At 39.4% G+C, this 26,406-nt stretch overlaps 1 protein-coding gene across 1 annotated transcript in view; it reads left to right on the top strand.

The window, feature by feature from the left end:
* Window positions 1-26,406, top strand: part of CACNA2D3 (calcium voltage-gated channel auxiliary subunit alpha2delta 3) — a 789,028-nt gene that overhangs the window by 217,082 nt on the left and 545,540 nt on the right. Inside the window, exon 4 of the mRNA XM_068557675.1 lies at window positions 19,685-19,744. Coding sequence (XP_068413776.1) covers window positions 19,685-19,744 — 60 coding nt within the window. The remainder of the gene's footprint in view (window positions 1-19,684; window positions 19,745-26,406) is intronic.

The following is a 26,406-nucleotide window of genomic DNA, read 5'->3' as shown; positions in this document are numbered from 1 at the left end:
CTTGAAAAATGTTTGTAGTGTTTAAGAATGTCTATGGAAATTTCCTGTCCCTGCCACAGATCAAATTGTTTAAATGATGGACGGCAATTTTATATTGAACTGTGATAATAGTATCTCATTTGCTGCTGCTTAAGTGATTTCTTTTCCTCTTAACATATGTAGGTCAAGTTACTCCTTCAGTTGAAAAAAATTGTGAACAAAAAGGATAGCAAATGGAAGAAAGCCAATTATGCAGCAATTTCAGACTTCTGAAGTAAGACCATTGCATTTCCCAATATTGATTATTTTTTGCTTGATTACAGTGACTCTCTTCAGCTGTTTATTACAATATAGATCATAATTCACAGACTGAATTTGTTCTAAACTAAAAATAAGTGTGAGGGAGTGAAATGAGGAGGGAGGTGAATGAAAAGCAGCATTTTTGACATCAGTGAATAAGCATTGAGTAAATAATCATATTTAGCTTTTCTAAGCATTGTATTTGACTAATAACCTATTGAACTCTTCTTGTCAGAGAAACTTAGATTTCTTCATATGCACCATCTCATCTATTTTCCCTTTATTTTCTATAGAAGGTTGAAGACAAATTTTATGTCATTTCTGTCTGATAGGGGAGAAATGGGACAATGAAATGGCTGGCAGTACTCACTAAGGTTTGTGGTCTGGTATTAGATAGTAAAACTTGTGTTTCTGAAACCTGAACTCAACTCACCAACTTATGTTATTGAAACTTTGATGAGGCTCAGAAAAAGGACCTTCTTCTTTGAGTGAAGTACAGCCACCTCAGATGTCCTGTAATCCCATGTAATCTTTGCTGACTATTTAGGCAACAGACATTTGAGTGACTTCTAGGCTCAGTAAGCTCCACTGTGTGCACTGAACAATTGAGCAAGTTCTGGACGTCAGGGGGCTTCCATTCCAGGAGATAAGATGTGTCTATAAACCTGTAAAATACAAGGTAGAAAATGTGGAGTGACAGGAGGGATACACAGATAAGGAAGTTCTAAGGAGGGAACCATTAATTCAACAACTGTGTTGAATGCTTGAAGGGGACTGGGCAGTGTTTGCTTTTCTTTTGTTCATTCATTCATTCACTCATACATTCAGCTCATATTTACTGAGCAATGACTGTGCTAGAGGTTGGAGAAAGCCAGGTAGATAAGACAGTCTACCATCCTCAAGTTCAGCCTTATGGGAGAGGGATGGGCCAGGGAAATACGGGAAGTATCCCTACTTGTTCAACAGATGCTGATGGAGCACCACTGTGGGAGGGGTACTCACCTAAGCCCTAAGCATACAACTGTGGACAAGCCCAAGGTAGCCAGGGATAGAAGGAGGGAAGGGTCAGCACTGTGGGTGATGTTTATAATACAGTGCAGATGAAGCAGACCTCTCTGCTTAATACAGGTTTGTCAGATTTTGCAGTGAAAGGGGTCTGGGACCGCCCAGAGTAAGGAGTCATTTATTCTGCTTTGGAGTGTTCAGCAAAGGTTTCCCAGAACAGGGGGTATTTGATTAGGGTGCTGAAGGAGGAATAGGAGCTTGCTGGGCAGGGATGAGATGAGTCTAGCCAGAGACACCACATATAGAAAAGACACACCTGCCTGTTGTTGGTTTAAATAATGTGTAATGTTCAATTATTATGGCATGGGAATTACTTTTGCCACTACTCTGTACTTTATCTAGAAGACTTCTGGAAATAAAAGAGGAGTTAGGCTTACTTTTGAGAATAGCCCTAGGGCTAGAAAATAGTTTGCTCTGAAACTTGGAAAGCAAATGTTAAATACATTTTTCCCTAGGTCAGAAAATGTTTAAACCCATTAGGATGCAAAGATTAGGGATTTAAATTGGATTCACAGGAGATATGCAAGCTCCACATGTGTACTAGATTATTTTTTTTGGAAATGATGTAGACACTTTGCTCATAAAGTGGAGTAAGTCTTCTTAATACAGCTGAAAAACTAAGAAATCTTTGAGAAGGGCCTATGTATTTCACCTTGGAAACTACTAGCTTAACTATTCAATAGACATGGTTCCTGCATTTTGGACTAAGCTTTTCTTAACTTTCCTTCCTTTTCCTTCTTTTCCCAGATGTCTCCATGTGAAAAAGGCAGCTGTTTAACTCCATACATATTTGCATTATTGCAGGTGATCTTACAATTATGGTTAAGATTCTTAGAAGATGCTACAATGGTTATAAAGAGAAAAGCAACCTCAAAACAGAAGGGTGCTACAAATTCAAAGCAGAGAGCAAATAAAACAGGGACAACAAAGCAAACGTATTTTGCAAGTAAATGTTGTGGCAGAAATCCAGGCACCTGCCAGATGGAAGTTGTTAGGAGTGACCCTAATGGTTATTGACTTAGAATTCATCCATCCTCTCCAGTTCACATTTGATAAACTGCCAAGTCTAATTCTCTTAGTACCAACTTACCTTTTCTAATACGTTTCCACTCTAACAGCTGTCCAGTCATATTGCTTAGAGTTTTTTAAATGATAGGACTAACCAATGTTTCTGTGCACTAAGTTTCATTCAGTGGACTCACTTGATCCTCACCAAGGAAGACGTTTCTTTACAATCAATTAGCAAAGGCAGACAACTCCTGTGAATGTCAGCTCTGCTGCCAACGCGCTGTGGGTCCTGGGATTCTCTGGCCATCAGTACTCAAATGCCCCTGTCTTCTTTGAGGTGCTCCTACGTTATTGTCTCCAGGGATGTTGTTCCCAGCCCTGAGTGGCCTCCCTGAGAGCCAGCATTTAGAAAAGGGGAAGCTGAATAGTTGATTTCTGACCACTCATAACATAATTACAAGAAGCCTCTGTCAAATGCTGCTAGTTCAAGGGAAGTGCAGGGATCATGGGGAATGGTGGCAAAACACCATTCCAGGGGAATAAGTCAAGAGAGAAGTACAGTTTTAGAGGGTTTTGAAAGAGCCCTGACCACACACTCTGCCCCCTAACCTGGTACCTGGAAGAGCTCATCCCTGTTTTTTAGTAGTCTCTTTTTAAGCCTTGCTAACTTGCCTTCCCAATAAACTTACCTTAATTGAGCCAGGATCTTCATCATGTTTTCCCAGAGTGTCCTGGGTTATGTGCCCACTGGCCCCTTTGGTCTTTGTAACACTCTTTTGCTCCTTCCTTGTCCCTGACCCTGTGGAACATAACCTACCATCTGCATGGTTTAGATGCCTGCCCACCTTGACCTCTGGTAGTTGTCTATCCTATGATTCACCACCCATTGTCTGACTGTTGCTTATGAGATTAGTTATCAGCAAAGTGAAAAGCATTATTGATGGTTTTCATTGAGTACCTGCATGTTAAGAACTATAATGTATTAAACAGCATAAACTAAGTGGTTTGTCTTAACGAAATATTGGTAAATGAGGGAAATTATATAAAGAGCACGATTTTATTAGAATACATGGGCACAAGTTGGTATTCTTGTTTTGACTTATTAACAGTTATTATTTTAATGCTTATTTTAAAGGTACCACGTCTGAGATACCTATCACGTTCATCATATCAAATAGTAGTTATTTGATTACATATTTGTCTCCTTTCCTATTTTGTGCAATCTTTAAGAGGAGGACTGTGTCTTATTAATCTTTGCTTACTAAATAATACTTGAACTTCTTCTGAGAGAGAGAGAGAGACAGAGAGGGAGGGAAAACCCAGGTGAGTCACTGATCTCTTCTGGTTCATATAAGCTTTAATTTTCAACATATAACCAGCATATCTGCTGTAATCAGTTTAATAATCATCATATGTGTCCTGAAGCTAATATTTGGGGGTGTGTTCCCCTTTTAACCTGTTTCACTTGCTATGCTAATCACCCTGCTTACTTCACCCTCCGCCCCCCAGTGAAAACTTAATTAACATAATAGAAATAATCACAGATATGTATACATATGATGTATCAATATTCAAGGACTATGGCAGGTCACTGAAAGAGTTGTCTTTTTTTTTCCCCTAGGCCTAAGACTTTACAAAAGAACATTTTTCTTTTAAAAAAAGCTATAAAATAAGTTAATGACACAAACCTTTTTAAAAAATAGTGGTATAGAATAGGACTAAGTTCTATTGTTAGGTGTGATTAGACTTGGCAGTGATAGAGCCATGGCTGTACTGGGGACCATCTGCATGGTGTTCAGTGCTGTACACACTGCTCCAAGCAGCTGACATGGGCAAGCTGAGGCCTTGTGCTTTCTCATAACTTCTTTCCCTTCGTGCCGTCGCCGTCCCCAGTGGACCCTGGCCCCTGATTGTCTTGGCTCACTTTTCCTCCAGCATCTTTCTGAACTCATTTAGGATGAAGTTCAGTGCTTACACGAATTAGTCCAGGTTCCTACCCCACACTGGCCCCAGCTCTGCTCAGTGGCCTTGTCTAACTGCCCAGACTGGTGTGCCCTCCATTCCCAAAACCGCGCCTTGGCCTTTCACAGCTTTTCCCACTTGGGATATCTGCCTTCTTTCCTTGGAACCTGCCTAAATCCTAGGCACCTCTTAAAGTTAGTTTAGAATTCATCTCCAGTCTCTTCCTGGCCGCAGTATTGGAGAGTCATCACTCCATTCCTCTCTTAACACCTCCTATTAGCTGGACCCCTTGTTTGAAATGAAATCCGGCAAATAGCATCAGGAATAGTTATTTATTATTGTGAGATGTGACTACAAATTCCTAGAGAGCAGAGACTGCCATAAGTATTTTGCAGCTCCTTTCAGTGTCTGGCCATGTTCTTTGTATATAGTAGATGCTTAATAAACATTTGTTGACCAGTTGGTTTCATGTTCCTTAAAATCAGATGTTCTTAGTTAATTTAACAATAGAGGTTTTATTTTATTTTTTCTTCTTGATGTATCATACAAAAGATGGGAAAAATCTATTTGGAATGTGTTGAGATATAAATAAACAATAATAAGTTAAATATTATAAGCCTTCCAAAATGTTGTTGCTACTCTATGAGCTTTTCCTCCATTTGGTGTTTACTTTCTCAAGAATCAAGAAAAATCTTAATTAGCACTGTTTGTATGTTAGCTCTGGATTGACCTAGAATTATGCTAGATACCATTAGTTATAATTCTTAGACTCCTGTGGTTGAGTGTTCACGCTACAACGCACTTCTGAGGATCATTTTAATATACTTACTTTTATCTCAATAATATTTATTTAGTGTTTCTTGTCACAGTTATTGCAAATGACAGTAATTTAGCTAGTTAATCTGAAATGCGTTGTGCTAAAAGTACATCAGATATCCTAGTTAAGGATCAAGTAAATAAGTAAGTCTTTAGAGGAGATTTAAATCTCTTCACAGACTTGCCCAGTGTCACAGTTGGTGGACAAGAACTTTCCCTCTGTTGATGGTGATTGGCCATCACCAGGTTACGTTCTGTGAAGACAGGTTATACTCGCTAAGCTGGCAGATGTCAAGGAGTCATTTGTGCTTTGAGGAACATCAGACAACAATACATATTTAATTCCATCCTAATATACCAAAGACACTCTTTTTTGGTGACAGTTTTATTGAAATATAATTTACATACCATACAATTTACCCATATAAAGTGTAAATTCACTCTAAGTTTTAGTGTATGTATATTTATATATTATATTTAGTATATATGTTATGTACGTTTATTATATATATTAAATCTTAGTATATTTACAGTTGTACAGCCATCACCACAATTAAATTTAGAACATTTTCATTACCCCAGAAAGAAACCCAATAACTTTAGCTATTGTCCTTCAATCTTACCATTCTCCCCAGCCCTCCATCTGCTAATCTGCTTTCTGTTTCTATGAATTTCCCTTTTTTTGGACATTTCATATACATGAAATCATATAATATGTGATCTTTTGTGACTGACTCCTTTCACTTAGCATACTGTTTTCAGGTTCCATCCATGTTGTGGTGTATTAATGTACATCATTACTTTTTATTGCTGACTTATATTCCATTGTACGGATATACCACATTTGTTTATCCATTCATCAGCTCTTGGACATTAGGGCTGTTCCCACTTTTGGGCCATTATGAAAAGCACAGTTATGAACATTTGTGTATAAGTTTTTGTGTCAACTTAGTTTTTCATTTTTCTTGAGTGTTTACCTAGGAGTGGAATTCTGGGTTGTATGTTGAGTCTGTGTTTAACCTTTTGAGGAACTGCCAGATTGTTTTCCAAAGTGGCTGTATCATTTTACATTACTGGGAACACTTTTACTGTGAGAAAATGGATCACATTATAGATAAAAGGGTTTCTACATTTGCAGACTTGTGAGTACATTAATTCACATTTCTGAGTTTCTCCCATTGATATTTTTTCTAACAACTTTATTGAGGCATAATTTATATCCAATACGATTCACCTCTTCTAAGTGTAGACTTCAGTGATTTTAGTAGGTTTACCAAGTTGTGAGTGCATCACAATAATGTGGCAATTGATGCACATCACATTGTACATTTTTATCACTCCGATAAGATCCCTCCTCCCATTCCCATTTATTTGACTTATCCTTACTCATTTAATTTTGCGATTTGTTGGCGCATGTGGTAGCTGAGCCAAAGGGCTGAGTAAACTTTGTGGCTAACAAACATAAAGTTGAGAAATGTTTATCAACTTAATTTTTTTTTTAAGTTTGAGTAGGTTCACAAACTCATACTACAATTTTGTAATCCAGATAGCCCTGAAAATTGAAACTTTTTTCATAACTCATTTGGTAGAAACTTGATCTGAATTGACAGGTGGATATGTATAATATTTATTTGTTCCACTTAATGTGAATAATCATATATCTTACTACAGAAATATTAATATTTGACTATGGGGTGCTGCCTCAGCCCTCACTGGGGGTGATTTGTAACAAATATGTGATACACATGTATCATTTTACCTTTGTAAAATCACTTTACCTTTCTAAAACCCAAATAATACTGAACTAGCATAGCATACCTGGCGCCAAAGTTTTCAGGTATGATCTTGTGGACCTGTGTTTGGTTTTAGCAGTCAGCACCTCAGGGCCTTTGCACTTGCTGTTCTTCTTCCTGGGAAGCTCTTCCTCCAGATAGCCTCTGGGCTCCTTCTTTTTATTCAGGTACATGTTGATTTTGCAGGAATCTCTTTCCTGACCATCACAAATGTTTGTGCCCCTGTCACTTTCTACCATGTCATCTTGTTTTGTAATCTTCATGGCACTCATTCTGATGTGATCTAATGCATTTGTTCCTTTGCTTGCTGTCTTTGTCTCTTCCAACATAAGCCTGTGAAGGCTAGGTTCCTGGCTGTTGTTTCACTGTGGAGATGCTCAGGAGGCACTGAGCAGTGCAGTGTGAAGACCATGCCTCCTGGCTATGGCAGCTTGTCCTTGCTCAGTGTCCTGCTGCTACTGAGCTGATTCTGCTCGGTTCCCCATGGGGATCGAGTGGAACTTGACCTAAAGGACACTTCTGAGCAGCTGATATCAGACCACATAAGGCTGTTGCCTCTCCCAGCACAGAGAAAACTGGATGTTTGGTCTTGACTCTTGTGCTAACCCCTTGTCACCATGGAGAAAGTTCTTTGAAAGGTCTCCAGGCCTGAAAGGGAGGGTAGCTCAACTGTGAGAGATATTAGGTAGTCGTCAGCCTCCAGATTGTTTTTTTTTTTTTTTTTTCTTCAATGATAGATTTGCATCCATGTTTTGGGGACATGAAGAAAGCTGTGACCAGAACATCAGTCTCCTTTTCTTTCACCAGATAAATAGGTGGTAGGCACGGTTTCTGATATAATGCAAAAGATACAAGGGTGTATCGTTTCCTCCAATCTAGCTCTTATGCCCCTCTCTTTATACCTGGTTTTGAAGCTTAATACTCGTGGTAGTCAGGATCTAATCAAGACATCATGTCGTCAGTTTATTTGCTTGTTAGACTTAAGTCTTTGCTTAAGGACCAGTTGAGCCAGCTGCTAGTGACCATGGTTCCAAGGGCCTATGTCACACTAGAGGGCATCCACGTTGGCATCGATGGTCCGAGTCTTTATAGCAGTTTAGCCAACTGGGAGCGTCATGAGTTTCATTCTTAACCCCATAACTCATTCTCTGGTCACTTTGGGGTGGTCCCTTCACCCCTCTAAGACTGTTTCTCATCTGTGTGATGAGGATGTGATAGCTCCGTAGGGGCTTATTGTAGAGCTTAAATAGGCAAACATTTGTAAAGTGTTGGCATAAAGAAGGGCCTTGATTGTGTTCATTTCCATTTTCTATGTCTTCCTTGGACTTAATTTGCTCAAAATAATTTAGCTCCTTTAGAATGTTAAAGGGAATTTAAAACCCACCAAAGTCCAAATGTATTTTATGAATTTACTGAAACTGCGTAGACTTGCTGAGATTCAACTGCTTTGATTCACAAAGTGGACATTTTATATGGTTGAACTTACTACTTCTCTGTGTGTCTATTTTACAGTACAAGAAGGGGCTGGGTATTTGGAGAAAGGCAAACATAGAGTGTCAGTGTGTTGTCCATTTTGTTTGGTCCTGTAAGAGCATCGGAAAATTACAAGAGTCCAGACTGCAGGGCATGGCCGATGAGGAGGGAGCATGTGTGAGCAAAGCATGATGAATGTCAAAAGCAAGCCTGGTATACAAATGAATTGCATAGACATTTGAGAGAATTTAAGTTTTTGGTCTTAGTTTACTTTTATGTAAAATGGATTTAGTCCTTCATTAGTTCTGTCTTTTCTTCATTAAAAAAAATCCTCGAATCTTTTACCACTAGCATGTGTTCATATATCTGCTTACTTGATTGTCATTTTGAAATAAAGTTATAATTAAAGGTTGACAGAGCAGAAAGAGAGTTGAAGCAGAGAGAATAAAGTATATGAATAACTTTCCAAAAATTCAAACCTTCTGTGTAATTTCAGTTCATTACCTGGGCATTAAAAAAGGGAGAACCAGCTTATCGTTTAAGCTGGCTTCTCATCCTTGGAAATTTTAAAATGGTAAGTCTAGTTCCAAAGAGTGAAGATGTCATTCCTTGAATGCAAAAGGAACATATATAAAGTAGAAGGAAAAATAACAAAAAATGAGTTGAAGGCACACACACTTCATTCAGAACCAGCCCCTTGGTTTACTCAGCTCCCCATGGACTTAAAAGTTCATATATACACAGGAATCTGCCCCCAGGGTTGGTCCCCTTGCTGCACAGTGTCTTAAGTTGAAGCAGTCATTTTCTTGAAAGTATTGGGCAGGGTTGAGAGTGCTGGCTTCAGGATCTTATTTCTATTGCTGGAGGAGGGCCTTTTCTGAGCACTCTGAAGCAAGGGACTTGCATAAAATGTTTGGGGACCAAGATCATGGGAAGAGTCTTTATTTTTCATCATTCATTCTTGATTTCATTTGAAATCAGCTTCACACATATGTATAAGCGGTTAACTTTACCTTAGAGGAGTAAAAAGCCAGCTTGGTCTGATATCCCCGGGTTCTTCAAAAGTCAGGAGGGACCCAGGCCATTTTCATTTTTCAAGGTTCCCAGTCTGTTATGAAATGAAGAAATGACAAAACATAGTTGAAAATTGTGTTATATTTTAAATATTTACATTTAACACATTACTGTTTGTTTGTTTGTTTTAACAAAGAGTGCTTATACAGTGTAACTGAGCTCTCCTCAAGAAGTAAAGGATACAGTAAAGAAAAATTATAATGCACCATAGGCTGTGTGGTCCAGGAAAGAGATGCAACTTAAAAGAACTTCTCCTTCCAGTGCTATGGTTCTCTGTGACTGTACGTGTGATCTTTTTAGGAAGTTAGTGTAGAAAGTCTAAGTTTAAGGCTCTTTGAATTGGAGGCCTGGGCCCAATGGCTTTCTGGCCCATGGGAAGTATCCCAAAGCTACCCTGAACTGAGTCTGCAGGGAGCTTCCCATGGCAGTTCTTATTACTGCTTTTTGCTTATTACTGCTCACATACTGTGAGCATGTTTTCATCTTAAAACCTTCCTTCACTCTGCGTTCCCTTCCTGCTACGCCCTAAGCCTCTCCCTCCCTCCCTCCCTCCTCCCTTCTTTCCTTCCAGTCTAGATGTAGTAATCTAATCTATTTTTTTCAATACTGCTACCAGATTAATTGAAAGATGACTTAAATTTCAGAACTGATTATTTTGCTTTTATTCCCAGTTAGACCTCTTCAGCTCCTTACCCCCACTGCAGTGCACAGAGCATAGTATTCCTTGGCCTTGCTCATTTGGACCCTACTTGCCTGCCTCTTTGCACCCTTCTCCCCACATCACTGATCTCCCCATTCCAAACTACCTACAGCTTTGCAGACACATGAGGCGTCTTCCTTGGAGCCTTTCCTGCTCCTTCTCCTATCATTTCTCTTGGCCACTTGGCTGACTTCCACTCATCCTTTAACTTAGACTTACTGTCACATCATTTATGAAACCTTCCCCACACATAACTCTGCCAGGGAATGGTGCCGCATTCCCTGGCGGAGTTATCTGCTCCCTGCTTTGAGTTGTCATAACACCGTAAACCTCTCTGCTTTTGGTTTCACCATGTGTAAAGTTGGGATACTGTATGTGCTTTCCTTTATAGGATGGTTGTGAGGATTAACTGGATTAATTGATTAAAGCGCTTAGAACAGTTTGGCACTGGGATAGGAAGTGTGAAACTAAATAATGTGCTGTTATCACCTTGTGGGACCTCCTGTAATAGCCCACACTACACTGTCTAATTACTTGCTTCTCCTCCCAGCTGAACTATGAACGTGTTGGTCATCTTCATGGCCCAAGCCTCTAACATAATTCTTCTCATATACTTAATTATCATCAGCATTGTCTTGTCATCATCATCAACAATAATAAGAGCTAACATTAATGGACATTCACTGTGTACCAAGAACTTTTGCCCAGAGTACTCTCATGAAGTAGCTGGAGCCAGGATTCAAAGTCAGATTGTCTGACCCCAGAGCCTGCTCTTGGACCAACATGATATGTTCCCTTCCAAACTGAAGTTGCCTGGTAAACATCTGGATGGATGGATACAAGGAGAGAATAGCAATGGAATTGAAATAGCTTTTCCCCTGCGTCATATTTACATAAAAATCCATCTTGAGTAAGTAATAATCTGACTAGACATGGAAATTGTTACATAGCTCTCTATTTTCTTTTCTTCTTCTTTTTAAAATTTATTTATTTTAGTTATTTATTTTTGGCTGTATTGGGTCTTCGTTGCTGCGTGCAGGCTTTCTCTAGTTATGGAGGGGGGGGCTACACTTCGTGTTGGTGTGTGGGCTTCTCATTGCAGTGGTTTCTCTTGTTGAAGAGCACAGGCTCTAAGTGTGCGGTCTTCAGTAGTTGTGGCATGCAGGCTCAGTAGTTGTGGCTTGCGGGCTCCAGAGCGTAGGCTCAGTAGTTGTGGTGCGTGGGCGTAGTTGCTCTGCAGCATGTGGGATCTTCCCGGACCGGGGATCAAACCTGGGTCCCCTGCATTGGCAGGTGGATTCTTAACCACTGCGCCACCAGGAAAGCCCTATCTCTCTATTTTCAAGGAGAAAGAGAATTTTCCTTCCCTGGCTACGGTTGGGGCCCAGGGGCTGGGAGCTGCCACACTCGCTGTCCAGTTCCATGTCTCACAGGTACCATCCATCAGAAGAGCTTGCTTTGGCAAACAGCTTAATTTCTGTATTTGTGCCATTCTGAGGACATCGGTCAAACCTTTGATAAAGGCGCTTGCCTCATTCCATTTTCAGCCTGACTGATCACAGATTTTGCTGCTGAAGCTAAAAAAGAGAGTGGTGGATTCTGAAAGCCAGTCCTTAAGGAACAGGTGCACAGCCTTGTGTTTGAGAACACAAGGTTTGGAGTCCTTTCGTTGGCAGCAGAATTACTCTCACATAACCTCCATGTAACCGTGAACTTGAGGATTTGTTCCAAGTTCTCCCCACATGCGAGCCAACTGTGGGTGGCACAGACTCTGTGGTCTTTTCCTGTTCCAGTCAAGCTGGGTTATGCCTGCAAATCTTGTCTCCTCCTCTGCCCCTTCATCATGATATCTTATATTTGTGTGGAATCCTTCAGGAAATGTTTTTTGTGTACATGCTCATCAAATTCACACATGGAGATACAGGCTAAAGATCGGATAAGAAAACCAAGACTCAGAGAAGTAAAGATTTTCCCAGAGTCAAGTAGCTACTGAGTAGGAAGATCTGGATTCAAACCCTTGTTCCTGGGCTCTGAGACTATTCTGATTCTACTGGGCCATAATGTTTAAAAGACCAAAAGCTTCTTGAGAGCCAAGACTAAGTCATCTCCTCCTTAGTGTCGCACTCAGTTCTTGTTGCTGTTCTGATTACTGAATGGGTTCTCAACAAATACTTGTTAAACTAAATTGAACAGAATTGATGGAAACTTGTTGCTACAACCAGGATTGGAAACTCTCTGTAGGGTAGACATCCTCTCCAGTACTATCACCTTCTTAACTTGGCTGCACCTTATCTTTCTTCTTCTTTTTTTAAAAATATTTATTTATTTATTTTGCTGCGCTGGGTCTTAGTTGTGGCACGCGGGATCTTTGTTGCGGCATGCGGGATCTTTGTTGCGGTATGCGGGATCGTTAGTTGCGGCATGCGGAGTCTTTAGTTGCGGCGTGTGGGATCTTTAATTGGGACATGTGGGATTTTTAGTTGGCGGCATGCAAACTCTTAGTTGTGGCAGGCATGTGTGATCTAGTTCCCTGACCAGGGATCGAACCCGGGCCCCCTGCATTGGGAGCGCAGAGTCTTAGCCACTGGACCACCAGGGAAGTCCCGTTATCTTTCTTATTTTAGGCAGATGTTTACATCTTCCTTAGCTAGTTGGACAGTACCTTCAATGCTCTGCCATTGTGGGTTGCAGTCAAAACCTCTGAGTCAGCTCTGGAAAGATGTAGCTAAGGGCTGGAACAGAATTTCATTCACCACTGTCAGAGCCCTCAGTGATGGGTGACTTCCATTGTGTAAAACAAATGTTCATCCTCAAACTGACATAATGTCATAGTTCTTTTCATCTTGGACTTGTCCTCTCAGGAAGTTAATGGGAGTACCGTTGCCCACAAAGAAAAGTGTTCAGTTATCTTGGAACTGAAGTGTTTGGAGGGGAGTTTACAGGGTTTATGGTTAAATAGCCTTGATTTTGGTAATTTAACTCTAAACCACTCCCAGGAGGACTACATAAGCAGAAGACCATGTTTTAAAATGCTGGATCATTTGGAAAAGTTTACTTGGGCTGAAAGATAAGGTTGTCTTTTCTTCCTGTCTCTTCCCCAGCTGCCTTGGCCCTTGGGTAGCCTTTTGAGCAAAGTTTGGCTGTTTCCATCTTCAGTAGCTTTGCAAATGTTACATTTTGGCAAATGTAGCCTTAGATGTAGAATGAGATGACTTTGGTTTGGAAATTGGCCACTCATGTTGATAATAGCTATTAATTTAATCAGCCTCAAATTGATAACAGGTATCTCCTGTGGAAACAAAGATAATTTTTTCTTGATTGTGATCAAGTCTTCTGATGTAAACTCTAGGCTTATTTTGTCTGTAAAAGGCTGGTGTAGTCTTATGCAATCTGAAAGAGACAGGAAGAGGGAGGTAGAGGAAGGGAAGAGAACCCTCCCCACATATACAAGATGTGTTTTGCTCTATTGTTCCGTTACCTGTTTTCTCTGGAAACTTTATAGATTAGCTTTTATAATCCACTTTGAAATGTTTGCTGTTTTTAAAGCAGAAGCAATCTTTGCAGCTTTCAAGCAGAAGGTCATTTTATACAAAATGTTCATTCTTGTGCAACAAAGCTTATTTCTTCTACAGGATCAAAGAAATAATGAAGGCTCCTTAAAAGTTGTTTTTCTCTAAAGAAATGATCATCTTGATAGTTGGTGATTTATATGTGCCTTTCCTATTGGAATTGAAAAGCGAAAACATTTGTATCAATAAGGATTACTGAATATTATTAAGCTCTCAGATATTACTGTAACTGCAGTTTCAGCGTTTCAGAGTGTAGGGAAAGATGTCTTGGATTTCTTCTTGTCTAGTTGATGTCTATCTCTCCAGGTTATTCCTTTGCCCTGGTTTATTGCCTGATGGTCATCCAGCCATTGATGTGGTCTCTATGTAGGTCTCTGAGATACAGCTGTTTCTAGAACAAAGTCCTGGAAGTTTTCTTGCCTCCAAAACTTTGTTTACAATGTTTTCTTGGGCTGGAACACTGTTTTAGCGATGTCCTGTTTTCCTTTAGGGCTCAGCTTAAATGTGCCTTTTTCTGGGAAGCTTCGTGGCCTATTTTTACCATAGTTTATCACTTAGCCCTTTATATTGAAATAGCTATTTTCCTGTGCATGTCCTCCATCCTTCTGTAGACCACCTCATGATGTGCGGTGGCTCATTGGTGATACAAGTCCTTCAATTACTCTAGCTACAGAAGCATCAAAGATTAATCTACACTGTTACGGAGTGATAAAAACTCTATCCGGATTACAGAAGGGAAGGGATTAAAACACCAGATGGAATGAAAACGTAAATTTAAATATCTTACTTTTTTCTCCCAGTGTAATGATTCTTAAACTGTTGGTTTCTGACTGTTCATACAAGAAAGGAGTGTTTGAATTTAGTCCTGGGACAAATCTCATTTTGTCCATATTTCTGGACACATCTTTTGATGCAGTGATGGCATTTAATGAGAGAAGAGATTTTTCATTTTTATTTTTAGGATCAGTTGAGTTTGAAATCTGTGACTGTAGAGAGGACCTGGGTTTCCTCTGTCCTTACCTCTTCAGATGGTCAGCATGTCAGGTTCAAGTCCTGCCCTGTAACATGATGCTAGGATAGTATTCACCCAATATACACACTGATTGGCAAAAGGTATAACTCTTACTCCATCAAACTCTAGTCATTAAAACAAAAGCCACTAACCCTTGTGTAAGGAAAAGATGAACCATGCCACACTGGGTGTGTTTGTGACAGTAATTATTACTTCTGCTTGATCGCTCCATTTGGCTGCTTTTCTACATGTTTAGTTCTTATTGATTTGAAGGAAGACTCATGTGATCTCTCATTCTGGTATTAATGACAATTTGATAACTAGCTCTAATTTAATCATTGATGCAGCCCAAATCCATGTTAATGATTACACATTTTCCTTAGAATCCCTTCAGTTGAATTTAAGCATTATTTGAGAAAGAGTACTCTTTTGAGTAAAAAATGGCAATAAAAGCCTGGTTTGAGTATTAAATGTGTTACTGCAAAACACAAAATGAAAATCACTGAACATATTAAGTGCTTTGAAATCTTTGTTAAATTCCAGCATCCCATGATCACAGAATTTACAAGCAAAAGCTTTTTAGCTTTAACATGAGAAATAAAAATAACTTTTTTTCTTTGCTTTTCATATGGTTTTTATATTTCTGTTTTAAGGATTTTTGGCCATAGTTGCCCCTGCTCCAGTTTTAGGGATTTTTATTAAAATTTTTTTCACTTGTACACAATTTGTTCATCTGATAGAATCAGTAGGAGTCCAGTAATAAGTTACTCTGGTTGTGGAACCATATTTTCCATTATGCTTCCCACTTTTCATTGCACATTTCTTTCTCTTTTCTCCTGTTAAGCCAAAATGATCAGGAACCAAAAAATGAAATACATGTAGAACAAAAAATCATTTTCTTCTTCTGATCCAATTTTTACTTTGACTTGGTGTCCTATTTTCCCCCTTCTGGAGCATGACAGAGATTTAAGTGTTTCAGGGGAGGAGATGGGAGACTGTGCCTTCTGTATTGTTGCATGGATGTACGTGGGGTCATTGTAACAAGAAATAAGAGGTGATTTTAAATGAAATGTTTTAATATCCCCACTATTACCCACAGCTATAAATACTATCCATGGTCCATGGCTTCTAGCATTTCTTATATATAAAGATAGCTTTTGTTTGTATTGATTCCACTAAAAAGGAAGAGTTATTTAGAAATCTTAAAAGTCAATGTAATGTGTATCAATTGATGAATTACAGCTTTTTAGCTTGTAGGTGCTTTGTTCCAAGGCCAGGATGTATATTCCGCTATATTGTTACCATTTTTACTGAGTAAGGAAATGTTTGGTCATTAAGGGGGAAGGAATATCTGTGGACAAAACTGCTGCTTTCCCTGACCTCAAAGGTCAGTTTTGAATATTAGTCTTCAAAGCCGTTTTTATTTCCAGTGTTCAGTCCTAATTAAAAGCCACACTCACAGTTCTGTAATCCAATCTGCAGATCCAAAAGGGGAATTCATACAAGAGAAAATTAACTTACTATTATTAAAAGAACACTGCCTCTCTAATGGATATAATAGAGTAACAGTTCTCAGGCTCAGTGGCAGTTCCTTATATAATAACTAAAATATTAGCACATTTAAATTGATTTTTCATGCTTGCAAATAATGATCAAACTTATTTTAAAAACGTACTTAATTTGACTTAGATGATAAGGATATTTGTTCAGAAAGAGACATTCTGGGCTGTTATTTTCTACTGGCAAGCATCAGAGCTGGAAGTTGAGTGGTTTTGATTTTGTTAATGATGATTCAATTTATTTTTATTTTATTAACAATAGGAACTCTGTCCCCAGGACTACTCTGTTTTAGGTAAATTTATGGCACATGATTTCCTTATTAAATAACATTTCTTTTAATTCATTTATCTTTATAAGAGTGTTTCAAGAAGATCGACTATGCTTTGTTCTTTCCAAAAGGTACCTAGTTCTTGATGTTCTGTTTGTCATCATTGTGCATAGCAGCTGAGCCTGTGCTTGGTGTGTGTGTGGGGGGGTTCCCCCTGAATTCTCCCATAGAATGTAGGCCTGTCTCCTGCTGGCATCAAGAGAGCAGACTGGGATAACCCCATGGCAAGAAGGTTATGTCCTTTCAAAGAGTCCTGTTCCAAAGTACTTCTGTGCTTCACATGCGGCAGTATTATGTGTGGCTGCCAGTTGACTATCTTTTTATGAATCATATCTCCTAAAGCTCTGTAGTGAGCATGATGGGAAAATATCTTTATGAAAACAACAAATATGTGAGATAAATTAAGTTAAAAAAAGGCATGTAGCAAATTTAACTAGAAAATGAACGTAAAAACTGGCCAGCAGGATTAAAATTCTCATGGGCTCACAGCTCCACACAAAGAACAGTGTTCTGGCTGATGTCAGTGGTTTGTACAATATTAAAGAATTGTTTCCAATGTGTTATCTTCTTGTGCCCCATGGCTCGTATTGCAATATTTGTAGTTGAAATACATTTCATGTTATGTTACACACAAATTTGTTATTGGCATGTATGTGTGATATACATGTACATACATATAAATGTAAATAAAACGTTATATATGAAATGAATTTCATGCTATGTTCTTTCATAACTTTAACTTGCTAATTATTTCTGTCTTGTTCTCTTATTTGTTGGTCCTATACAGCTTTCTTTTTCTTTTTTTTGCATTTCCAATTTTTCACTTTTTTCAATATTATCTGTCTTGATAGTTGAGAAATTTTATTTTGTTCTTATCTTTTGGTCATTTGTCCATTTCATCGACATTTCTTCTCTGGGTTCTCAGAGTGCTTAGACACCATGAGAAAATAACTTCTATGAGTTTAAGTAAATACAGTCAGAATGAATGGGTTTTTCTGATATGTAAGTGTTAAGAGATGCATACTATTTGTTATACACACTCTGTAAAGCTCAATATCTAAATGTAATTTAGAATGTTTATGCATGATACATGCATATACATTCTAAATCTGTTACAATGATTAAGAAAATAAGCTCTCACATAGATTTCTTAAATCACTGTCAGTCATTTATTTTTCAGGGTCCACATTGATACATCTGCAAATTGTGTCAAGTAATCACAGGACACTAACAAGCTTCATTGACTAGGATGGTTCCAAGAAGACCACAACCCATTGAAAGTTTGGGGCCAGTGTGTCCAGTCTACACAGATAGTGTCTCTCCTTTTGCTTTTTCTCTGTTTCCCGTCCTCTTTGTTTTATGCCTCTCTTCTATAAAGTATTTTATGTCTTATAGTGGAAATGCATATATATATATACAGATTTTAAAGAGATAAATGAGATTTAGGAAACCTTGGAGGGTTGGTGGTGCTCATAAATCAAGGGAGTCTGGGGTGAGTGCTGTTTGTAGTCAGTGGCTCTCAAACTTCAGCAGCTTCTGAATAACCCAGAGAGCTTGTTAAAACAGATTCCTTGGCTCAGCCCCAGAGCTTCTGATTCTGTAGGACTGGGATGGGGCTTGAAAATGTGAGTTTCTAACAGGTTCTCAGGTGAACCTGATGCTGTTGGTGGGGGACTGCACTTTGAGAACCACTGATCTGGGATCGCCTTTTCATGTGTTTGGGATGGGGAAACTGAGAATCAGAGAGAGGAAGGGCTCGCCCAAATTTTGCAGTGGTAGGGAGTTGCATCTTCACTAGAATTAGAACTGGATCTTCTGGCTCTGGCCCTGTAATGTTCTCCTGGGGTCTGTTCTTTGATTGACCAGAGGAGAAGCCTCTTCCTGACTATCTGAAGAGAATGTGGGAAACCAGATTGGCCACCTCTCCCAGATTCCGATCTATGGGCAACGCTGGTGGAGAGAGAGGGCTTTAGTGCTCGTACTGGTGCCTAACTTACCCAAATAAATTTCACTCTCTTTATTTCCATGTCCAATTTAATATTATAATTATTCATGGAACATTTGTCTGTTGATTTGTGATCATTTAGAAATTAATACTAATGTCATCATTTTTGAAACAGGGTCTGTTAAACTCAGTTCTATAATATGTCAAGAAAAAGCAAGCTAAAGACAGCATAGGCTACAAGAATAACTGTGGAAAAAATAGAAATGTTTGAATTTTTTACTTGGATCTAAGGTTTTGCTTTCAGTTCAATAAAATTTCAGTGAAATATTATTTCACCAAACGAGTTTTCTGCAATATCCTGTAGCGTACATTTTCATGGTGGGAAATAACTTATTGTTGGAAAGTTCAAATTAAAGAATAAATGATTTGATAGTTGACTCATTTGATGTTAAATGGAATTTTATGAAATTATTTTCATAATATGAATTGGTTGAATTTACTTAGCTAAGAAGAATAACAAGAGTTGTGTACTTACAGGTGTTGCATATTGATTTAATTTTAGTGATTTTCTTATTGGGATGCAGATTGTCAAAGTGGCATTGAGGTACCATTAAATTCAAATAACTGTCACCTGATAATTATGTACCAGAGCTGGGTGCAGAAAGAATTGGCCTTAAATAATTGAGGGAATTAAGTACTATGTCTAAACCATTGGGGAAGAAAGCCCACTTAGAGTTAGACTGGATTCAATTCAATAAATCTTGACTAAGGGCCTTCTTTGCTTAAGGAATGCACTTTTCTAGGTAGGTTTTGGAGTCCATATCTGGCCTCAAGGGCCAGTGTCTTTGAATTTTTACGAAAGTGGATGCAGAACATACGTGTATTTATATACACATATGATTGGATGATGAAAGCAAAAACGAGACTTTGACACTGATGTTATTTTCAGTTTCATGGAAGCAACGGCACCAGGTCACAGTTCACATGCCATGATATGATCTGTCATTTTTGGGCAATGGAGAAACTTCGGTCTTTTCATGTTGTTGAAATGGGGTCGAGGCTACAGTTCTGATCCTTTGTGTTGCTTTCTATCTTGCCAGCGTCTGGTGGAGGCTGCAGAGGAAGCACACCTGAAACATGAATTTGATGCAGACTTGCAGGTAACTGATTATAGTTTGAGTTAAATTGTTTTGTGTGTTTGTTGCCAAAGGAGAAACACTAGGTATACTGGGAACACCAGAGTTCAGAGGTTTGGAGAGAAGGCTCTTGAGAGAATGGTACAGGGTTGAAATAAATGTGCCTATTTTTTGACAAGACAGGACAGTGATCCTCAACCATTTTCCACTATGCAAGTTACAATAGGTGATAACACACATTTACATGCATGTAACCAGGTTTCCTCTCTAATTCTGGGGGAGTTAATCAGTCAGCTGACAATAATCACCAGAGATTTTAATGGTAAATTGGTAAGATAGATGGCAGAATATATCCAAATCCCTCTTCCATAGCTGCATTTTAAGTGACTGAAAGCAATGTTGTTATGTATAGATCTAACCTTGAATTGACTGTTAATTATATTTAAAAATTAAATCATTCACAGACCTGGGATTTGAACATCTGCTTAATAACTTTTTGTTGTGGATCTCATATCTAATCATGGCACACCTGTGTCTGGTTGAGAAGGATTTTGATGCTGTCATGTATATATAAAACATAGTTAAAGGCAAGAAGTGAATTGAATAACACTTGGGGGTTCCTTTGGGTCCCTCCAGAAGGAAATTTCATCTGTATTGTCATTTTGGGTTTGTGACTTTTCCTCACTGCTAGCAAAACAGGGGTGAATCTTAATTCCTTAAGTCTGTGCCTTGCTAGAACATATCTCTTTTAGTGCCATGTGGTCACAATTAGGAAGTAGTGTTTATTTTGCTATGTTTTCATTTATATGGAAAAGATAAATCTTCAAGCACAGAAAAAGATGGTGATACCAGAGATAGCCTTTGGCTGTGTCTCTGTCCCATGGTTGTACCTCTTGTAAAAGAATGCACACTCAAATGGGGTAATGGAGGAAAGTTTAATAAAGAAAATATTTACAGATGTATGGTAAGAGAAACCAACAAGCAATGGTGTTGTACCCCCAGGCAAGCCACACTCCTGGCCTGAAGGAGCAAGAGGAGGGAGTGGTTTCTAGAACCCAGGGAGAGTAGCTATATGGAAAGGGTAATTGATAGAGAGATGGTGAGCTAGTAAGTGTAGAATCTGGGGAAAAAGATGCACCGATAACTGTCTCTAGCCTTCTGATCTCTTGCTGGTACCCACCATTGGCTGAACCCAACTGTTGGTGTAGTTGATTTGGTTCAGACTTTCTGAGGCTTTGGGTGGAAAAGGGTGAAAAATGGGTCTGGAGGGGAAACAGAAAATATCAAGCCCACCATTGGGGTCATTTTCAGTCATAACACCCAACGTGTGAAGCAAATAGAACCAAGAATGTAGCCAAGCATGAGAGGCTCCAGGGGGAGGCGGAGAAGCCCTGGGGACTGTTGGTAATACCTGGAGAGGAGTGGGGAAGCCAGCCCTGCTCTTAGAGCAGAGCTACAGAGAAGGAGCAGAGGAGTCAGCTGAAAATAGCAAGAAGCACCTTGCCTTCCTATAGCCACACCAGGGTCCATTTGTTGGTCACATTTGTCTTAAGTGTGCCTCCCCTTCAGAGGGTTTGGACTTCTTAGAGTGGACCAGAAGGGATTTGATGAAAGCATCAGGAAGCACCTTTTAGGTCTGAAGATTGTAAGGATCTCTTGAATGCATTGCCAAGGGAAACTATGTCTCCTTGGGAGTTCCAGAAGCCTTTTCAGGAATATTCTGGTTGTAAATGACAGAAATTCAACTCAAATCAACTTAAATTAGATAAGAATCTGTGAGTCCAGTCTGATAGTAAATAAATAGATAAATACATAAATAAAAGAGAAGGAAACACTCTTACAGTAGAATGCCAACTACTAAATGTAGAAGAAATGATGGAGTTATAAAATTATGGTACTAATTGATTCAGGCAAGAATCTTCAATAGATGCTAAAGCTAGCAGGTGAAAGTTTGATGAAGAACAGGACATTGACAATCTCAAAGTATCTGCCCACAAATTGCTTATTAATTACAAAGGGAATTATAGCAGCTTTATTATGGATAAACCATTTTAAATAGGTAATCAAAGGTAATATCATCAATAATGACACAAAGAAACAAAGTGCCTTCAGATGTTTATGACCAGAAAAAATACAACAAAGATTTCCAAAGGACTCTTTTGGAAAATCTGGTGTTTATGTTCATATAGTCAATTTTATTTTGAGATCAGTTGTCTACAAAAAGTAACTGGGTGAGGGAGGGAATGATTAATTGACTTGCAGGATTATTTATCCTTCAGGAGAGAAAACGTGTTCTGTGGTTTAGCTTAACTAACTTTAGAGCGCTCTTTTTTTGTCCCTCTGAAGCAATTGTTATTTTCTAAGAGTGCTCTGACTTCCTTCCTGTGATTGATCCTTTACAGTAAAATTCTGGTGCAGCACACTGATCCCCTTGTCAAATGTGGTGATGGAAACACAAATGCAGCATGAGTATGCCTCTCAAAAAAAATAGAGACTGAGAGAACGGGTCTCTGGAGTCTTACAGTTTTTGTTCTCTTGGGAACAAAGAAGATGGGCCCAGTTTTTCCTCCCCCATTGTCATCTGTTCTGTATAAGTACAAGACGAATATCAGAGGCTACAGCTGTGGTCTGAGCACAGAGTAGATGTTGAAATAATCTGTCAATATTACAGAGTGTCATTCACTATCTGGACCATGACAGAATGTTCTCTGGGTCAGAGTAAACCATGTGCACTTTTGTGGAAACCTGGAAAATAGATGATTTGGAGAAAGTGGATATGCATCAAAGAATGTATGTCTGCTTAGATGAAGGTTTTGAAGCTGTGAAACATTGATGCTGTTACGCGCAAGTCTGTTAACAGCTTGGGTGTCAGCCCCGTTGCTCTTCCTGGGGTAGCAGGTCTGTGTACAGGCTCTGAGTTTATTGCTACGACAGTCCATTAGAACTGATCAATTGTTAATCTGGGTTCCACTGACCTCTCTACAACACCTGCCAGTGGATTGTTTTTATCAAGAGTACCATCTGCTCACCATGAAGTAATGTTGAGGAGGTTCCCGTGCTATTAGCTCGGGGAGAGCAGAGGGAGCGGGGAGTCTGTTTTCCTACAGAAACAAAAATGTTTTTGTGACGTTTCCTAAACTGTACAGCTTCAAGTTACATAGTCTTAGCCCCCACTCCACCATCCCATTTCCAAAATAAAAAAGAAATGCTGGATCTGCCTCTTCTTTCACGTTAGATTGGAGTCTTCGTGTCTTTGCATCATCATGTGCTTTAAAAGTGAAGAATTTGTTTTTCATTGGTAGAATCATCAAAAATTACCAAAAGAAAGTCATGCCTCCTTATTGTCAGGATTTTATTTATCATTTAAATTTCCTTTTACAGTTTCTCCAGAGGTTTAGCCTTTTCCTTATGAGCTTATAGCCTTGACATTGGTAGTCCCTTCTGTAGGTCCTTAAATATGGCACTAGGTTGTTAGCTCTTAACAAAAACTATGTTGGGGCAAGAGGCAAAATACAGCCTTTGAAGGGTAGCATATGTGAACTACCCACAATGCAGTGTCCTGCACACAAACCAGAGCTGTGTGGGTTCATTGGCTGGAAAACTTTCTTGTGGACACTGGTGTCGGTTTAGCCCTTGGGCTTGTCCCCCTGTATGGTGTCCTATGGATTCCAGACTGGCCTCTTGGTTTTGTTCTTTGTTCCCTGATATTTCCATTAGGGCACTTTTCAGTTAGAACTGATGCAAACACAGGCCTTGTTAAAATGGCATCTTCCCTTTTTTTAACTGCATGCTTTGAATTAACATAGGTTTTTAATGTAAAGCACATATGAGATTGATAATTATAAGAAAAGAGTTTAAAAACTGTCTGAATTATCACATATGATCATTTGAGCATTTCATTCTCGTTATGTTGATGGGGCAAGGGTGGGGTGGTGGGGGCAGCCCCTAGCCCTGATTATCCTAGCTATTGATGAATTTCCAGAAAACTAGGTCTGCGCATGTAGTATAATTCAGAGAGAAGCCTTCTCCTGTTACTTATTCTTTCTTTTGGGGTTTTTCTACCGGCAGCGAAGAAGAAAAAAGTCCTTTTGACTGTTTACTAAAAACCTGCTTATCTTTGAACTGCAAACATATTTTCTTTGAAAGCTGTCTTAAATAAGTGCCAATTGCACAGAGCTGGTGCACAGTGGGGAAAAAAAAAGAATTGTGGTTTTGAATTGTGTATCCTACGGAAAGCTTTTTGATTACAAAGTTTTCTACAATAATTTTTCTTTGTTGCTTTGTAAGTAGTAGGGGGAAAAAGCCTGATGACATTCAGAGGGATAACAAAGTGTGAGTGGAAGGGAACTGGGGGGGACGCAGTGTCCTGAATATCCCCTCCTGGTCACTGCCGAGCTGCTGTCACCTATCTTGCACACACAATGTCCTGATTTCAGACTTGGGGTGAGAGGTTTGGATTGGAAGTGATGTAGAGACCACTGATGGGAAATCTCGGGGTGGGACGGCTTGTGATACTTGCTAGAGCATCTTCCTCCACCTCGTTGCCACTGCCTGTTGCATTGGGAGGCTGTGTTGAAGGAGAACCCAGGGAGGAGAGAGGGGTGGCTCTGGAGCTCCAACATTCCCTTTAGAACATCCAACATTAGCCACTGGGAGAAGGAAGCGTTTCTCAGAAGGCTTAGGAAGGGCATCTAGCGAACAGCGGAGTAGAGCTGTCCTTTTCCTGACAGTGTCTCGTTGCTGGCTAGTGAGGCTTTGCCTTGGGGAAAAACTGTATGCTGTGAAGGAGAGCAAAGGTCAGGTTTAGCAGAAGTACTTGCTGGGTGGAGGAGATGACTGTCCTCATGGGGTTTCTCATGTATTTCTGTTAAGCCCCAATCCATCCTTGCTCTCTTGGACTGAGTGAGGTGTTGAACTCCTTGCTGAGGGAGGAGGTGGAACACGGAAGACCCAGACCCCAAAACTGGAAATAGATTTTTTTATAGAGATAGCTCATTGACTTTTGTGCACTAAACAAGAAAGATAGGGTTCACATCTATAGGAGAAAGAAATGAAAAGAGAAGGAAATTTTCACACTTTTTGTATTAAAATAAGCCCCTCTTTTCTGATGTAATTTATCAGGGGATGCTTTTTTTTTTTTCTTTTCTCCTCCTTTTTCTTTTTATCAGCTTGGCCAGGGTTCACAGTCTTCTGCATTTTAAGATCTTACGTTAGATGTTTCTTAGTTAGGACTTGCCATATGTCATTTATTCACAAGACTGATATGTAAATAGTTTCTGAGGAATCTTTAAGTGTGAGCATTTAAAAGTCAAAGTAATTTCTTCGTTGTTACATGCACACACACTGTCATTTTCGTGCATTTGGCTAGAACGTTATAACTTTTACAGAGAGAGCTTTGGTCTAGAGGTCTGAAAATGCAGGTTCTGGTAGTTCTGGTCCCAACTGGACCATTTACTTGCTCAAGGAACTGATTGCTCATCCATAAAAAGACAGATTGTGATATCTAGATGATATCTAAGAACTCATTCATCTCTCATGTGCCAAGATTCATTCAACAAATAGTTATCAGTGATATCCTGTGGGTCAGGCACTGGGTTTTGGATATGGCCAAGAGCTAGACAGATGCTATCTTTGTTCTCATGGAGCTCACGCTCTAATGCGAGTGACAGATTTTAAAGACATGATGATAGAAATAATTTTAAAATTTTGATCATGATGAATGACATGAAACATAAGCAGGGACTTCCCTGGTGGTCCAGTGTTAAAGGATCCGCCTTCCAATGCAGGGGACACAGGTTCGATCCCTGATTGGGGAACTAAGATCCGAAATGCTGTGGGGCAACTAAGCCCGTGTGCCACAACTACTACTAAGCTAGCGCATCTCAACTAGAGAGCCTGCGTGCTGCAAACTACAGAGCCCACGTGCTCTGGAGCCTGCGCGCCACAACTAAAGAAGAGAAAACCCACGTGCCACAACTAGAGAGAAGCCCACGCGCCACACCTAAGACCCGATGCAGCCATAAAAAGGAAGGCAGGGAGGGAGGGAGGAAGGAAGGAAGAAAAGAAACATAAGCACAGGGCATAATTACAGCACAAGACAGGAGACCTTGCCTGGTCTGGGAGTTCAAGGGACCTTGGTGCAAATCCCTGAAGAGTGAGTCTTGACTGAGTGGTGATTCTAGATTTACCTCCTCCAGGGCTAGAAGAAATCTCCCTGCAAAGTTATAAGTTCTAGCCAGGGGAACAAAGACAATAGTGTGTGCATCTCCGGTGCATCTATGTGTGTGTGTAACGAGAACCCATAATACCTGTATTTTCCATAAATGCAAAATTAAAATTATTTTATCTGCTTTCCATATAGTAGTCTTTCTCACCTAGTGATACTTTATTGTTGCCTCTTTAATGATGCTTATCATTTCTTATCCTGTTAGTTTTATTCATATGTGTCCATTTTTTGCTTAATTTAAATTTATTCAGAACTCAGCACCTGATAGGCCCTGTTCTAGGTTGTGGGACTTCCATAAACTGAGATGTGACCCTCTTCCTCCAGGAAAGTTCTAATCTCCCTTTTTAAGATATGTTTCGTTAGTTGTTACTTTAAGGATTACAATAGGCATCTTTAACTTAAGTGCACAGTGTATCTTGAGTTAATTTACTGTGCGAAGTACCACTCCATCTGAAACAAG

The sequence above is a fragment of the Eschrichtius robustus genome, chromosome 12, assembly GCF_028021215.1.
Source record: "Eschrichtius robustus isolate mEscRob2 chromosome 12, mEscRob2.pri, whole genome shotgun sequence".
Classification (NCBI taxonomy): domain Eukaryota; kingdom Metazoa; phylum Chordata; class Mammalia; order Artiodactyla; family Eschrichtiidae; genus Eschrichtius; species Eschrichtius robustus.
This window is presented reverse-complemented; position numbering and strand designations above follow the sequence as displayed.